Source organism: Phragmites australis, chromosome 19 (assembly GCF_958298935.1).
Source record: "Phragmites australis chromosome 19, lpPhrAust1.1, whole genome shotgun sequence".
Classification (NCBI taxonomy): domain Eukaryota; kingdom Viridiplantae; phylum Streptophyta; class Magnoliopsida; order Poales; family Poaceae; genus Phragmites; species Phragmites australis.
Window position 1 is genome coordinate 14,377,992 of NC_084939.1, and position 16,171 is coordinate 14,394,162.

General features: G+C 46.5%; 2 protein-coding genes across 5 annotated transcripts; one reads left to right on the forward strand and one right to left on the reverse strand.

The window, feature by feature from the left end:
* Positions 1–72: 72 nt before the first annotated feature.
* LOC133900120 (uncharacterized) lies at positions 73–11,306 on the forward strand. Of its 4 annotated transcripts, none has more exons than XR_009906508.1 (6): positions 73–404; positions 822–932; positions 1,260–1,417; positions 2,377–2,443; positions 10,764–10,919; positions 11,025–11,306. XR_009906508.1 is itself a non-coding variant. In XM_062341250.1 (5 exons), exons 1-5 carry the CDS (start codon positions 270–272, stop codon positions 10,860–10,862), a joined length of 570 nt encoding a protein of 189 aa, XP_062197234.1. In that variant the 5' UTR covers positions 75–269; the 3' UTR covers positions 10,863–11,306. The 4 variants fall into 4 exon arrangements, 2 of the variants coding, with proteins under 2 accessions (XP_062197234.1, XP_062197235.1); XR_009906507.1 differs by having other exon boundaries at positions 75–404; positions 11,035–11,306; XM_062341250.1 differs by having other exon boundaries at positions 75–404; positions 10,764–11,306.
* A 538-nt stretch (positions 11,307–11,844) lies between these two features.
* LOC133900206 (probable beta-D-xylosidase 7) lies at positions 11,845–14,920 on the reverse strand. Its single transcript, XM_062341328.1, has 3 exons — positions 14,501–14,920; positions 13,387–13,957; positions 11,845–13,196 (listed from the first exon to the last, which is right to left on the reverse strand). The coding sequence occupies exons 1-3, from the start codon at positions 14,918–14,920 to the stop codon at positions 11,845–11,847; spliced, it is 2,343 nt and encodes a 780-aa protein (XP_062197312.1).
* Between the last annotated feature and the right edge of the window lie 1,251 nt (positions 14,921–16,171).

Genomic DNA, 16,171 nt, shown 5'->3' on the forward strand with positions numbered 1-16,171 from the left:
ATATTTATCAAATTGGTTTTCTCGAGATTCGGAACAAATAAGCAACAAAACGAATAGAAAGATGAACCTTACAAAATTTCGTAAATAAAAATACTAAGCGGAGACTCCGAGTCTGGGGCCGACCGAAACGGGCCCGGATCCTCTCCGCGGCGCCTGAAAGTCGCCTGCGCGCACGGCGGTCCACGCCGCCGGTGAACGGAGAAGCGCGCGAGAACCTTGGAATCTTGGTTCCAGAAGGGAGGACAAGGACGCGAGTAGAGGCGGCCGAAATGGGGTCGGCGTTGCTGACGACGCTGCGGCGGAAGCAGGAGGTGGACGCCGCCATCCGCGACACCCTCGACAAGGTCCTCGTCCTCCGCTTCGGCCGCGACGGCGACGCCGCCTGCCTCCACCTCGACGACATCGTGAGTCCCTCAGCCCCTCCATGAGTTCAGCCACCGCGCCTCTTTCTCCTCCAATCGTACGAACCATCCTACTCCCGTCCCCTTGCCATCGTAGTTAGAGACTAACTCCACGCGGAGATTTCTAACTCAGTCGAGGAGGCTATATTGGGGGTTCGCTGATTCTTTTCGTTTGTAAGGATGCCGTACTATATTGGATTGGATTGAAGACTTAATCGGTATGCTAATCCAATCGGATATGTAGGAGCAGTGGGTTCAGGCTGCTTAAGCACTCACAGAATTTTTCGAAAACCAACATTGCGACTGCAGTACGATGGGAAGAGAAAATGCAAGGGAAAGTGATGTGCTGACTGCTGAGCACAAGAACACACAAGTCACGAGAAAGCAGAAATTATTTTCTCTGTTTTGTGTTTTCTGTAGGAGTCTCTGGCGCGTGTCGTTATGTTATCTTCATCACTAATGGCGGACTCTCTAGGTGTAAAATGGACCAGTCTATTACTTCGAAGAATACCATGGGGGACTAATAACTTGGTATGTAGGCCTTTTGGTTGGCTACAAATGTATTCCAAGTTGTGCCTTTGTGCAACTCGGTATGTCAACCCTGCAATTTCTATCATTCAACCTTAGGCAGTATCGGTGCGGTTGCTAGAGTTACTGTATTCTAATTAGTGGCTGTTAAATCTGAAACCTAGCGACCTGGTCAATTTACCTGTCTCATAGTTACACAGGATTGAATTGCAGGGTAGCATGCGCAAATTTCTTTGTGATCAAGGCTTTTTATTCACATCATTTTCCTATGTAAATTTTGTGGCCTTTATGTTAGCCTTTTATCTTTTCTCATTCATCCTGTTTTAACAGTTGGCTAAATCTTCTTGGGACATATCCAAGTTTGCTACGGTAGCCTTAGTTGACATGGATTCTGAGGAGATTCAAGTTTACATCGACTACTTCGATATTACTTTGGTTCCAGCAACCATTTTTTTTTTCAATGCCCATCACATGAAGATGGATTCAGGGTAGGAATATTTCTTGTGTTAATTTGTATAATGTTGTTTGGACATTGCATATCTTATTCTACACTTAATAAAATTCATTGAAGCTTTTCTGTCAAATGCTAATACTTTAACATATAAGTTTATAACATAATATAGCCTTTTACCTGTTGAATCTGAAGGGATAAGATGTTGAATACATGATACCTTTCTTGTTAGCTGTTTTAAGTGTTGTATGCAATCATCATAGTGCTTCTTGGTATTTGTGTATCATCAATATGTAACATCGATTAATTTTGTAGAGCTAGTTTTATTGTAGTGCCAGAAACATATGTTGGAAGCATAAAGCACTAGCATCAGGAATAGCTATGGAGGAATAGCATCACAAGTAAAGAAGTATACTCATTAGAAAATATGGGTGAAGATTAAAGAAGTCATATGTGTATATAATAAAAATAAAACACCAATCTATCATTACTGTTGATGAAAAAGACTCGTGGAAGAGGTAGGAACATTTGTTCTGACTTTGAGATCTATTAACCAAGATCTGAACAACAGTATATTTTAGTGCACTGTTGGAAGGTACTAAACTAGAAGTTAGCTGTTAATTACCCCTATCCTTTTTTTTTCCTCTTTCTGATAACCGACTTGTCCATATATCTGAAGCAGTTAGAATACTATCTGTTGAGTTATTTACATAAGTTTGTAACACTTGTGTTCTTGAGCAATTAACACAGATATATATCCTGATGTGTAAGTGATTTACAGTACCTTCAAATCTACAGAGTTCTGAGTTCATATGAACTATTGTTCTTCCTTTTTTAGTAAAAACTTAATGAGGTAAAATATATTTTGTTACTTTTATTATGAATTTAAGTAAATTACCAAGTGATATGCACCACCAACAGCACTTTTTTCTCATCACGTGGCATACTCTAGCTGCAACAGCAATATGACAAGTTTATTGTAATGTATATATACAGGACACCTGATCATACAAAATGGATAGGCTCTTTCAGCAGCAAGCAAGACTTCATTGATGTTGTTGAGGTGAGTGAGCCATGAGTTATCTACTTTCTTCAACTCTCCAGTTCATATTAGTTTTGTAACCAGCTTCAGTTATCATCTTATCATCTGGCTAAACCACATTTTTCTTGCCCAGTAAGGTAACTGCGTACTTTGCCTTTCTTTCTCTTTACTAGTTTACCATCTCTTTACCAAGTTAGACTGTACTTGATGATGACAAGTGAGCAAAACCAATTAAATAATAATTGCTTTATTTCTATAATATACAATAATAGTTGTGAATTGTGATACTGTTAAATTTGTCGTACAGTTATTACAGTATAAAATGTTTAAAACAATTAAAAAGGAGCAAATGATAGATAATTGTAGATTATAGATATGTCCAAAGTATGGATACATGTCAATACAAATGCATATTACTGTATGAATTAAATCTACTTGATTATGGATACATTTGAAGAGATTTTTGTTATAGCATTTGTTCATTATATTTCAATTATTGTAATACTTGTCCTACATGGTTTGTGATTTTGTTAGCTTGAAGCATGGAACATGTATTTTTAGAAGCCTTTTTTTTGTTTTAAATTTTTTTTCTGTGTCTCCCTACAACAGAACCCCTGCCTGTTATTTTATGGTCCTCAACATTGAAATTTTGAAATCCCCTATAAAACCCTTCTCTAAGATGCACTTCTTTACACAATTACACTGCAGAAAGCAATTCACTCTTCTAAGTTTCCTGCCAGTTTACACTAAGTCATCTAGATTATTTCAGTTTTCATTTTCCATTTTGTTGTCCAAGCTACAGTTACTTTTCCACTTTGTCTTCCAGAAGTAAACAGTGGGAGCATATAATTTTCTGGTTTATGGAACATATTTAACTTTTAATGTTATTTGGTTTAGTGTTTGTCTGAGACTAAGTCATGAATACTGTATGTTTTCTGAAAAGTTTCATCTTGGAAGGACTTGTGTCATGGCGTGAGTTGTTGGGGGCCGTGCAGGCTGGCTGCCTGCAGATGTGCTGCCTATTAATACGGGTCTAGGCCCTGTGGGCACATGGCATGGCCGCACACAGCATTAGCAGGGCATTAGATGGGCTAACTCTAGTTAGATAATTTAGTTAGCTAAGATTGGATAAACATTTGTTAAGTGTTCTGTTATCAATCATATCTCTGTTAGCTTAAGTTTGTTGCGGGGTGCACACCTTCTATAAGAGAAGGCTGCCATGGTGTGCTTTGGTTTAAGCAAGAATGAATCAATCTAGTTCCTCCCCCATGTTCGTCCTCCTAGTCTAAGTATTTATCTCATACTGAGCAGCCGACGCCACCTGGCTATCCTCCTGGTGTTTACCCCGTTGTGAACATGGTTCATGACAACTTAACAATATGTTTCTGAGAACAAGAGTGCTTGATCTCGTTGACAAATGTGAGTTTTCCCATAATCAGCAAGATCTTGCTGGTATATAAGCATTTCTAATCCAACTTGTAGACTAAGATACTGGTGGAGCACACCTTTAGAGATCATTGCAGCATCGAAAGACTTAGTTTGCACCATAGTCACCAAAACTCCGGGTTGACCGGGTCACGAGTTGGGGTTGAGTGACGCGGGTCGCTAGTGTCTAAAAATGTGGGTTGAAGGGGGTAGTATTCTTGGGATGTTAGTTCGAAATGGGGAATGTGACTTCAAATAATCTGGGTTGATTAGCTATAACATGCCACACACAAGTAGTTATAGAAGATCAATCACAAAGTAACAAAAGAAAAAAAGAAAAAAGAAGGAAAGGTAAATTGGGCTGCCTTATGGTGGCCCATATAACCCAGTACCTACCTAACACGCCCCAATATTTCCAATGTCTAGTCTCACGAATGCACACAGCTGTCTTATGTCTCCCCTTCCAGACTTCCTCCTCGCTTTCTCTCCCAGGCAACCCAGCGCCACCGGTAAGAAATCGATCACCGCCAGCCAACATCTCGAACCAAGCACTAGCAAAATTGACTGCCCATGAACCCCTCTTCGCTCTAGTGCTTTCACTTTCATTGGAGACTGCCTAATGTGATTTGGCTGCTACTGTGCCCCATGCCGCGTGGTCCTGTGCGCCGCTAGTGGCGGATCACTTCGACGCCGGTAGCCTCCAACATCTTTGCAAGGGCAAACTCCTCATCTTCCCCTTCTCTCCTCTCTTCCGTCTCTCAACATCTCGTTTGTTCCATGAAATGTCCCTGCATCAATGGGGCGGCGATCTCAACATCTCGTGCGTTCCATGAAATGTCCCTGCATCAATGGGGCGGCGACCCAGTCTCAAATGAGACCTCGACCCTCGATTTGGGACGACATCCATGGGTCATAGAATGCGCCATTGACCTCGTCTCCTGTGACTGGTTTGCATTATAACCCGGCACTTGATTCAAGGTGTATTAATCAGGTTGCCTTTTTTTTTAAAAGGCGCAAACTGAATATGCAAATTGGTAACTTGAACTGAGCTATGGACAAACTTCTGTGGGACTCAAGTTTCAACAGGTAGACCTTTCTACAACCAGCTTGATGTGTGGTCCTTAAGCTGACATCTGCACATCTTAGTGCATACTATCACAATAAAAGTTATAGTAATTTTAGGAAGAGTTGGTGATAAGAATTCACCTTCTCAAGTTGTACCTCTGCTTCATAGCCGGCTTGGGCTTGAGTAACCTTCTAGGGGGCGCCGTGATCGGTAATCACGGCAGAGAGCAGAATAGAGGGAGAGGGAGAGAATAGTCAAGAGGGTAGGGAGAGAGGAGGAAGGAAGGGGAAATTGATCTCTTCATTGATCTGTTCGGCTTGGCCGACTCCAATATATAGCTGGCTAGGGAGGATCCTAGTCGGCCTACAAGATCCTATTCAAACCTTTTATCTCTAACTTCATCTCTAATTTAAAGCTAACTCTACCTCTTAACTCTTATCTCGAATTTTCCCTTGATCCAAACTAACATATTCTATCTCTTATCTATAGCTGAACTAAACCAAAGACCAAACCAATTGGATTTCCAACTAGATGGACCTAAACCGACTCTGGACTCCTTGCTATTGTGCCACTAGCCACCTTTGTTGCGCCAGCTCTAGTGCTTGTCAGTCATAACATCACTCCCCCCCCCCCCTTGGCAAATAGCTCGTCTTAGAGCTGAACCGATGGATGGCAATGACCTTATTGACAGCCCCCGTTTGTCCATCAAACTGTGGGTGGAATGCCGTGCTCATGTGAAGGCTCACACCTACCATCTTGAATAGATCCCTCCAAAAGTGGCTTGTGAATACCAGATCACAATCACTCACAATGGAGGAAGGAAACCCATTAAGGCGCATGATGTCGTCAAAGAAAGCGTGTGCAATTGAAGCAGCCGTGTAAGGGATGACTGAGCGCAATGAAGTGTGCGTACATGGAGAAGCGGTCAACGATGGTGACGATGACGTACTTGCCAAATCCATGGAGATGTTTGCCCAAATGCTGGAAGGGACCACCAAAGGTTGCAGTAGGCCAGCCGAGTGAAGTGTCTCCTCCTTGTTGCTCTGGCAGATAACACATGCACGGATGAAGTCACGGACGAGCTGCTTGTCATGCGGAACGTAGAAATCCACCCACAAGCGATGTAACGTCTTTTGAACACCCTCATGGCTGGTACAGTGTGCGGCCTATAGCAAGCCCACAACAATATGGATGATGCGGGAAGGAACACACAACGGCATACATGATCAGTCCATCAGTGAACTGCCACGGTGCCCCCAATTCTCCTGCTAAAATCTTGTTACGCATGGTTACCATCTCGGTATTGGCCCCCACATCACGACGAATGTCATTAAAAACTTGAAACATGGGCCCTGAGATGGCCAAACCCTCGGTTGGTATCGCGGCAGGATAGAGCGTGTGCCATAGTGTTGAGTAAGCATGGCCAAAACTCCACCGTGAAGTAAAATTTGAATAGCTTGCTGATCCATTGGTGCTGCAAAATAGTGGACAGGCGCTGACCAAAATAAACTTGAGGTTGTAATGATCTGTGTGGACACATAACTTGCGCCCCCATAAATAGGGCTGCCAATGGCGGATTGCTTGCACCAAGACAGGCTGCACCCAGACATTCGAGCTCATATGCTGCACGCTTGACGTGGATAGTAGTGAAAGACCGGCTGAAGAAGGCAAGGGCGCTGGCATCTTGGTGTAGCACTACGCCGAAGCCAGTACTCGAGGCATAACACTTGATGATAAAGAGCTTGTCGATGTCTGGCAACATAACTGGCGCGTTTGAGAGAGCCGCCTTAAGAGCTTGAAACGCTTTGTCTGCCTCAATCGACCACTGAAATGCCTCCTTGAGGAGCTTTGTCAGTGGTGCCATGATGATGCCGAAGTCTTGAATAAACTTGTGATAGTATCCAGCAAGGCCTAGGAAGCCGCGCAAGCCCCGTGCAGAGTGGGGGCACGACCAGGCTACCACCGCCTGCACCTTTTGGCCATACATGGCCACCCTGTCAGTCGAGGTGGTGGGGCCCAAGTAAGTGACGGACGACACGACAAACATGCACTTGGAGTGTTTGAGGAACAACGAGTGTTGACGCAAGAGCTTGAAAATGGTTGTAACATGTTGAATATGAGCTGACCAAGACGAACTGTATATCAAGATGTCATAAAAAAAAATACCAAAACAAATTGGCGCATAAATGGTTGGAGCACATCATTCATCAATGTCTGAAATGTTAGTGCATTGGTGAGACCAAAAGGCGTCACCAAGAATTCAAAATGATTGTGGTGCGTTCGGAAGGCTATCTTCGCAATATCACTAGGGTGCATGCGTACCTGGTGATATCCAAAGCGAAGGTCGAGCTTGGTGAAGTAACAGATGCCGTGTAATTCGTCAAGAAGCTCATCCACCACCGGAATGGGGTACTTGTCTTTTACTGTCCGCTCATTTAGCGCCTAATAGTCAATGCAGAACCTCCATGTTTTATCATGTTTCTTAACAAGGAGCATCGGCGATGCAAACGCTGAATTACTGGGGTGGATAGTTCCTTGAGATAGCATTGCGTCACATTGGCGCTCAAGTTCATCCTTCTGCAACTGCGTGTAACGGTATGGGCGCATCTCTACGGGAGCTGTATCCGGGAACTGATGGATTCTGGGATCACTAGAGCATTGTGGAGGTCGGCCTTGTGGTTTTGCAAATAAATCATCAAAATCCCGCAACAGACCTTCCAATTCATCGTCGCGGATGGCATGAGCCCTTATCCATTGAATGTCTTGCCGAGGAGATCCCAAACCTTTCAAAAAGACTTGGCGGTCGTGACACCAGAATGCCATGCAAAGGTCGTCGAAGTCCCATAGGATCAGCTCAAGGGTTCATAGGTACGGAACCCCTAGGATGATGTCATAGCCACCCAATGGAATGGCGTAGCAATCCACCATGAAGTCTTTATGCGCATAGGCACATTAGCACAAAGACCCACGCAACCCACCTTGTCGCCATTTGCAATTGCAACGTTCAAGCTATCACGAACTAGCTTGATTGGTAGACCGATGCGAGCATCCATCGACTCGCTAATGAAGTTGTGAGTAGATCGGAGTCAAGTAGAGCAAGAAGCTCATGGTTGTTGATGATGACGTGAAGTTGCATCGTCTGTTCTATGTGGATGCCTATGAGCGCGTGAAGGGAGACAACTGGTTCATCTGCGCATATAGACAGAGTATCTTCTGCGCCGTTGTTGTCATTGTAGTCGTTCAACTCGATGTAGGAAAGGTACTGATAGCAATGATCTTGCACATACTACTCATCGCAGTTGTAGCATAGCCCTTGCTTGCGCCTCTCTTCTAGTTCAGCCGGCAATGGAAAGGGAGTGGTTGTGGAGATGGCGACACTGGACCTGAGCCCAACCCCTATGCCCTAGGGGGTCTAGACGCCAATGGTTGGGATGACGCCATCTTGGCTTGTGTGCGGGCAAGGGAACACGTAGTAGACGTAGAACCATCCTTAGCCTGTGCACAACGATCGTATCTGTGGGTGTTGTGGATCCTGAAGCTTGGCATCTACGCGGACACTATCTAGTAATCGTGCAGTGAAGAGCTCGACCTACTATGCAGCGGAAAGGGGGTCTGCGTGACACAAAAGGGCATGGAACTTCTCCATGTATGATTCAACGGTTGTCGACCAAGATAAGCGTCCCAATTCGCTCAACGGGTTGTTCCGAAGCAGTAGATTGAAGCGAAGATGGCACAACTCCTTGAAGCACGTCCAGGAGGTCGTGCCATTATCATGCTCCAGCATAAAGTATCAGTGCTGGGTGATGCCGACAAGGTGATAGGCCGCCGACCAAACTTTGTCGCTCTCCATGGTATGTTGATCGCGGAAGTAGTGTTTGCAGCGGTTTAGCCACCTGAGCGGATCTTCCTTGCCGTCAAAGGTTGGAAACTCGAGTTTATGAAAGCGAGGAACACCTGCGTTACCATCTGTATGACCTTGGTTGATGGTGTGATTAATCTGCGAAACAGATGGAAATTGGGGAGGTTGAAAAGTCGGGATTGACGATGGCAAGTGGGGAAATTGTATGTTTTGGATGGTGGTGGTGGGCGGTAGTTGGGGAGGCGTCTGGTGCGGCCAAGATGGTTGTGGCGTCAACAGGGGCTGTTGCGGCAAGGGTAGAAGACCTGGAGATGTGGTCGCTGGCAAGGATGGCACTGAAACAGCTGGTTGTTGTGGCGGCAAAGGAACGAACGTCAAAGTGGCCTGCAAGACAGCCAATTGGCTTGCTATTTCTGAAGTTTGAAATTGTCAATGACCGCCATCTGGAAAGCCATCTCACCCATATGCTCCTTCCTATCGGTCTCGAGCTTAGTCAAAGCAATAAATGGCTTGCAAATTGGAGCCTTTAGCAGCGTTGGAACCTGGTATCTCTGTTACCAGATTTTATAAGACCTCAAGTTGTACCTGTGCTTCACAGCCGGTCTGGGCTTGAGTAACCTGCTAGAGGTAATCATGGAAGAGAGTAGAACAGAGGGAGAGGAAGAGAATAGCCGAGAGGGTAGGGAGAGAGGAGGAAGGAAGGGGAAATTGATCTCTTTATTGATCTGTTCGGCCTGTGGCCGAATCCTATATATAGCCGGCTAGGGAGGATCCTATTCAAACCTCTTATCTCTAACTTTATCTCTAATTTAAAGCTAACTCTATCTCTTAACTCTTGTCTCTAATTTTCCCTTGATTCAAACTAACCTATTCTATCTCTTATCTGTAGCCAAACTGAACCAAAGACCAAACCGACTGGATTTCCAACTAACTGGACCTAAACCAACTCTGGATTCCTTCCTATTGCACCACTAGCCACCTTTGTTGCACCAGCTATAGTGTTTGCAAGTCATAACAGTTGAGATCAAGGGAAGTTCTGCACTTTTGAACCATGCAAGTACTGATTGGTTCACAGGATTTGTAGAGCTGGCAAGAACTGGTAATAAACCATTTGGTTTCTCAGAACTGCACCAACACTAGTTTACTATTATTTGGTCAGTTTTAGGTCCGAACCACCCCCTTATCCCAACACTTGCACTTCAGTTGTACAAAAGTCATAAGATAGCGAGAAAGGCCAAGCATGCCTCACAACGTACCCATGAAACATAAAATAGCCAATGATAGAGCAAAACCAAAATGCTCCAGCAACATTGTTCTTGGAGATTTAAGTTATTTATGATGCCACTGTTTTGATCATCTCAGTGGCTATGCCCCCTGTAACAGTTTTATGAGACCAGTATGATAATGAAGAACATTTCTGTCAATTGCTTCACTTGGTTGCTTGATTTTTACTGTTCAAACCATTATTGTTTATAAAAGAGAGCGATCATTATACTTGCTATCGCCAGGAACTTTGTGATGTGTCTGAATTATTTAAAAAAATACAAGGATATGGGCTTGCTTTCTTTGTGAAATCATTGGCAGGTTACAACTTCTGTTAGTAGGAACCAGGATTTTTTGATCCTTTGAAACCTCTCAGAATCCCTAGTTGGTATTTACCTTCTTCTTGATGCAGGGATATTTTGTTTCTCATTAGATGCTTTACTTCCCATATCAATTTCCAGTTCTTAAAATCCTATCGTCCCAAGAAGTGTAGCTGATACAGTATCAATCTTAACTCTGCCTTCGACTGGGATTTATCATCATCAGTACTCCTCTCTGACAAACTTAATTTTGTCAATTCATGGCAACAAGACCAACCTCATGATCATAGACATGATGTATAACATACCTTGAATTTTTAACTTAAGCTTTGCTTATTCAAGCTGTCATTCATGAAAAGGATGTTAACGACTATAGTTCGTCTAATCTCTTTGGTCTCCTGATATCAGGCAATATTTAGGGGTGCGATGAAAGGTAAACTGATCATGTCTTGCCCGCTTCCACTGGAGAGGGTACCCAGATTCCAGCTTCTTTTCAAGGATGTCTGAGGAAAAGAAGCTCTCATCAAATGCTTATATGCTTAAATACTAGACTGTTAGGCCATGGTACAGAAATAAGGCTTTACTTAGTATACAACTTTACACACCAGGCACGCTAGCTAATGCGTTGTTTTTCTTTCTTCTGCATAATGGATGATACGGAATATGGAGTTAATAACAGCATAAGGATATTAAGCTGTCCCGTAGACCAATAAAGCCAGTGAAGAATAATCAAGAGTCGGCTCAAATTGGTTTGCATCGATCCATGGCTAGCACATGCAGATACGCTCTCTGGAGTCTGGATACACCATATGAGGTCACCTTTGCATTCTGTAATATGTGCTCTGTGTTATTTGCAGTCTGAAGTCTGTACAACTCTGTTACGGTGTTATTAGTTGTTTTGGGATTGTGACGGTGTATATTTATGCAATTTACATGTTCCTTGCCTTCTCTTATGCGGATGTAACCCAGGGCGTCGGATGGCCCGAAGTAGTGGATAAATATTTCTGATTTGCGAGAAGCAAACCAAGAACAAGATAACTGGTACGGTCACAATCTGAACGATTAGATGCAACTGTCACTCGGATGTGAGTAGAAGTATTGACACCACACCGTCCTACCCACAGCCACGATAATAAAGCCTGTGGTAGAACTAACTCCACTAAGAAACACGAACACATTGTATTTTCATTATCAAAATCAATTCTATTCTGATTGAGTATATTTTCATTATCGAATTCGAGTCTAATCTTATTCCTGATAAGGATCGAGCCTCATAGGCAATAATGAATATGTTGACTGATCGATCTTTCACAATGGCCGAGACTGCAGTAGTTTTTTTTGGAGGGAAGAACACTGTAACTACTACCAATAACAATCAGAAGTAGCACATGCACGGTATTAACCTGTACTTCCTTCCCGCCATCTGAACCTCAAGCCTCGAATTTAATCTCCAACTCATGCTTATCAACCATGAGCCGCCATCTGAACCTCAAGCCTCGAATTTAATCTCCAACTTATGCTTGTCAACCATGAGGAAATGGGACCCTTTATCTATCACCTTCCTGCCATCCTCCCTCACCCTGCTGAAATGCTCGCACGGGCTGACGTCAAACCTGAGGTTTGCCTTCTCCCCTGCTTTGAGGTGCTGGCTCCTGAACCCGATCAGCTGACTCGCCGGCCGGCCGTCGGTAGCGTTGGGCCACCGGAGGAACATGAGCACCGAGTGCTTGCCGTCCATTGGGCCGTGGTTCTTCACCTTGACCACGGCCGGGAACGTGAGCTGGTCGCACACCTCGGCGCTAATGTCGTCGACGTGGTAGCTTGCGTTGTATTCGGACGTCGCTGTCAGGCCAGCGAGTAGGCTTGTGTTCTGCGCCGGGTTCCTGCTGCCGGTGACTAGCCGGTGGGAAAACTTGGAATAGCTGAGGCCGTAGCCGAACTTGTAGACGGTCTTCCCCTTGTAGAAACGGTAGCTTCGGCCAGGGTAGCCGGTGGCCGGGTCGGAGCGCATCCGCATGTCCGTCATGGGAAACTTTGTGAACTCCTCCGGGTACCACGTCACCGGCAGCTTGCCGCTGGGGTTCTTGTCGCCGAAGAGGACTTTGGCGATGGCGAGGCCACCGGCCTGGCCAGGGTAGCCGGCCCACAGGATGGCGCCGATCTTCGGGTTCGACTGTGCGAACGTGATGTCTACCGGGCCACCGGTGAGGAGCACCAGGATCACCGGCCGTTTCGCCGCGTTGGCGACGGCGGTGATGAGGCTCTGTTGGTTCCCCGGGAGCAGCAGGCTCGTTCTGTCGCGCCCCTCGCACTCCTGCTGCTGGCTCAACCCCATGAACAGGAACACGGAGTCCGATGAGCTTGCCAGCGCGACCGCCTGGGCCGTCCCGGCGACGTTGCAGACCGCCGAGTTACACCCGGCCAGGAACTTCGCGTTCTTGACGTACCCTTGGATCCCCTTGAGAGGCGTCGTCGGCTCGCACGGCGGGCCCCAGTAGTTTCCGATGAGGGCCAGAACGTCGTTGGCGTTGTGGCCGATGACAGCGGCCGATGCGACCGCCGTCCGTTTTACTGGAAGAACGCCTGCGGTGTTCTTTAGCAGGACGATGCCGTCAAGCGCCGCCTCGAGCGCGAGGTTCTTATGCTCCGCCGTGCAGATGTGGGCGGCGCCGAGGCCGCCGTACATGTTGGTCTTGGGGTCGCCGTCGAAGTGGCCGAGCCGCATGCGGGTGGCGAAGAGGTTCTTGACGGCCTTGTCAACGTCCTGCTGCGTTAGCTTCCCCTTCTGGATTGCGGCCGTGGCGTGCTGCTGGATGTAGGTGCCGCAGTCTATGTCTAATCCTAGAAATTGCCCAAGGGAACGATCTTAGCGATTGCTCTTTCTCAGTCAAAAAGTATCCATATGCCATGGAATGTAATCTTGTTAAATCCACAAGTATAAGATCGACGCAGGGTGGCCAAGAAGAGAAACAGAGGATATATATAAGCGATGATCAAAGAGGCCCGAGAGATGGTACGATACGATACGTACCAGCCTTGAGCGAGACCGCGACGGTGTCCTCCGCCGTCGGGCGGTAGAACTGTGAGTTGCGCATGATGGCCACCGCATCGCAGTCGGCGGCGACGTATCCATCCAGGCCCCAGCTCCCCCGGAACGTCTTGGTGAGCAGGTCGGCGTTGGCGCACGATGGCACGCCGTTGACGGACGTGTAGGCGCACATGACGCAGCTGGCCTTCCCGTCCACCACGCAGCTCCGGAACGGCGGGTTGAACGTGTCCGCCAGGTCCTGAGCCGTCACCTTGGCGGCAAAGCTGTACCGCGACACGCCCTTCCAGTCCTCCAGGTCGTACGCCGTGGCGTGCTTGCAGCACGCCGAGGTCTGCAGCACCGGCGGCGCTGCCCCCTTCGAGTTGTTGTTGCTCCCCTGCAGACCCCTGACGAAGGCGGCGGCATACCGGCTGGCCACCGCGGGGTCCTCGCCGGGGGTCTCCTGGCCGCGGCCCCACCGCGGGTCCCGGAAGATATTCACGTTCGGGGACCACATGGTGAGCCCCTCCGCCTGGCCGATGTTGTACAGTGCCCGAGCCTCCTTGCCGGTCGCCTGCGCACGTGTGCGTAATCGACTCATGTGAATTCACGTGGCAGGCAAAATCTATATATAGGTGATAACAAATAAATGAGTGAGAGATTGATGCTTGCAACACACTCTTTGGTGATGACCCCATGCTGAGTGAGAACTTTTACAAAGTTCACAAGCATTAGTACTGATTTTGCCACCATTTGATCATCAAAGCCGATGAATCAAAACTCAAAAGAGACTTTTCTGAACTAGTACCAGTTTGCCATCAGAGTAAAAGAAGGCAAAGAATGCGAGACTTGTTTTTTTGATTTTGTAATCGCAGAGCATTGACACTGTTCGACTGTCCGTTCCCAAATCACGGATCAAACAAAAGAAACGGCTGAAACGCTCGGCGCGTGCATACATGGCATCGATGGTGCATGGGGTCCAACTCCAACTAGCTCGCCCCGTGCCAGCGATCCAATGATCAAATAGCAACACGTTGGTGATGCACCATCATCCGTGCCAGCGTGCGACGTGCATATGTGTCATGCCCCGTGTCCTACGCTGCCATCACGTACGTACCTGGCCGATGCGGAACCAGAGGTTGTCGTTGAACGCGGCGGCGGTGAGCAGCACCTGCGGGAAGCTGGTGGCGGAGCGGACGGCGCCCTGATTCAGGTGAATCCCGCGGCCGGAGATGGCCACCCCGTGCAGCGCCTCGTTCCACCACTTGTACGACGGCACGCCCAGCCGCGGCACCCCGGCTGCGATGTCCCCCAGCTGCGCCACCTTCTCCGCAGGCGTCATCCGCGACACCAGGTCCGCCGCGCGCTGCGCTGCGGGGAGTTTCTTGTTGCAGAACGGGAGACCTCGCGATAGCGACGACGGGCCGCACGAGAACGGCGGCCCCCCGGCCACCGCCACACTCAGCAGTGCCGGGATCAGGAGGAGCATTAGTGCTGCCATGCCAGCGTTTCTGTGGTACGAGGAGAAGGCGGTCATGGCGAGAAGTAGTCAGGACGGACGTGAGAGGCCAAGGGGTTAGGAGAGTGCTAGCCTAAATAGACTATCTGAGCCAATGGGAGCTAGCCTCAGGAGAAGAGCAGTGCTACCATGCCGGCGTATATGTGGCAGGAAGAGAAGGCGGCCATGGCGGGAGAAGTAGTCACAGGTATTATTAGTAGCCATCAATCCGAATCGCACATTGAATATGCATGTAATGGATTATTTTTATTTCCTTGATGATTTTTTTTAATGGAGATCCCATGCGTCCTGACGATGTGAGACCTGACCAAGCCTTTCCTCAAACACCTGACGAGCAACCGAGCATCCTCCAACCTGGTCCCACTTGTCATCCCAAGAATCCTAAGATTTCGTAATTTGTGAATTTTGGATTTTATTTGCATTTTAGCTTAGTTTGCTTATTCTTTTACGACTTGTCCCATGGCATTGGTGGTGCTCACAAGAGGCAGCCAGCTAGCTTGGACTACTAAAGTTGCCGGGATTTCTTGTGTGCTTGTTTGTTCTTGTGCCTTGCATGCATCATTCAGTACATGAGGTTTCTGGTAATGGATATGTTCTGGATGACATGTCCAACAAGAGGCAGCCAGCTAGCTTGGAATAAAGTTGCTGGGATTTCTTGTGTGCTTATTCTTTTACGATAGATTCCGACGTTCCAAACATTGCACGTTCCAATCGATGGCTCATGAGATATAATTTCTTTAGTATGTCATATAATTCTCTGATATTTTTTATTTAAGAGTATATTTTTTATGAAAAATCATTTTTATTAAAAATACAGTTAGCGAAGCGGACTATATGCAGATTTTTAGTTGTTGGTTCTAAATATCGGATTATAGATGTAATATCATAACCGACATATATTCTAACTTTTCGCAAATGTCTCCTAACGGTTCGTTGTGGCGGCGGTATTGGTATATAAACCATACATCCAAATTTGTGTAAATGAGAAATCTTTGAAATTACCTCTTATACTAGTTGTATAGGTGAATGAATGTTGTAGGAGAATGGTCTATAATTAATGAAGGCTGTAGCAAGTAAGATTGCATGTCCCCAACATGTAGCAGGAAAATTACAGTGCTACAACAATGGTCTACCAATGAAGTTTATTCTCTTTATCAGCGCTTCGGCTAGTCCATTCTGAATATGTACATGCGGTACAAAATATTTAACTTTAATTCTCATACCAATGAAATAATCATTGAACACTTTAGAAGTAAATTTTCCAACATT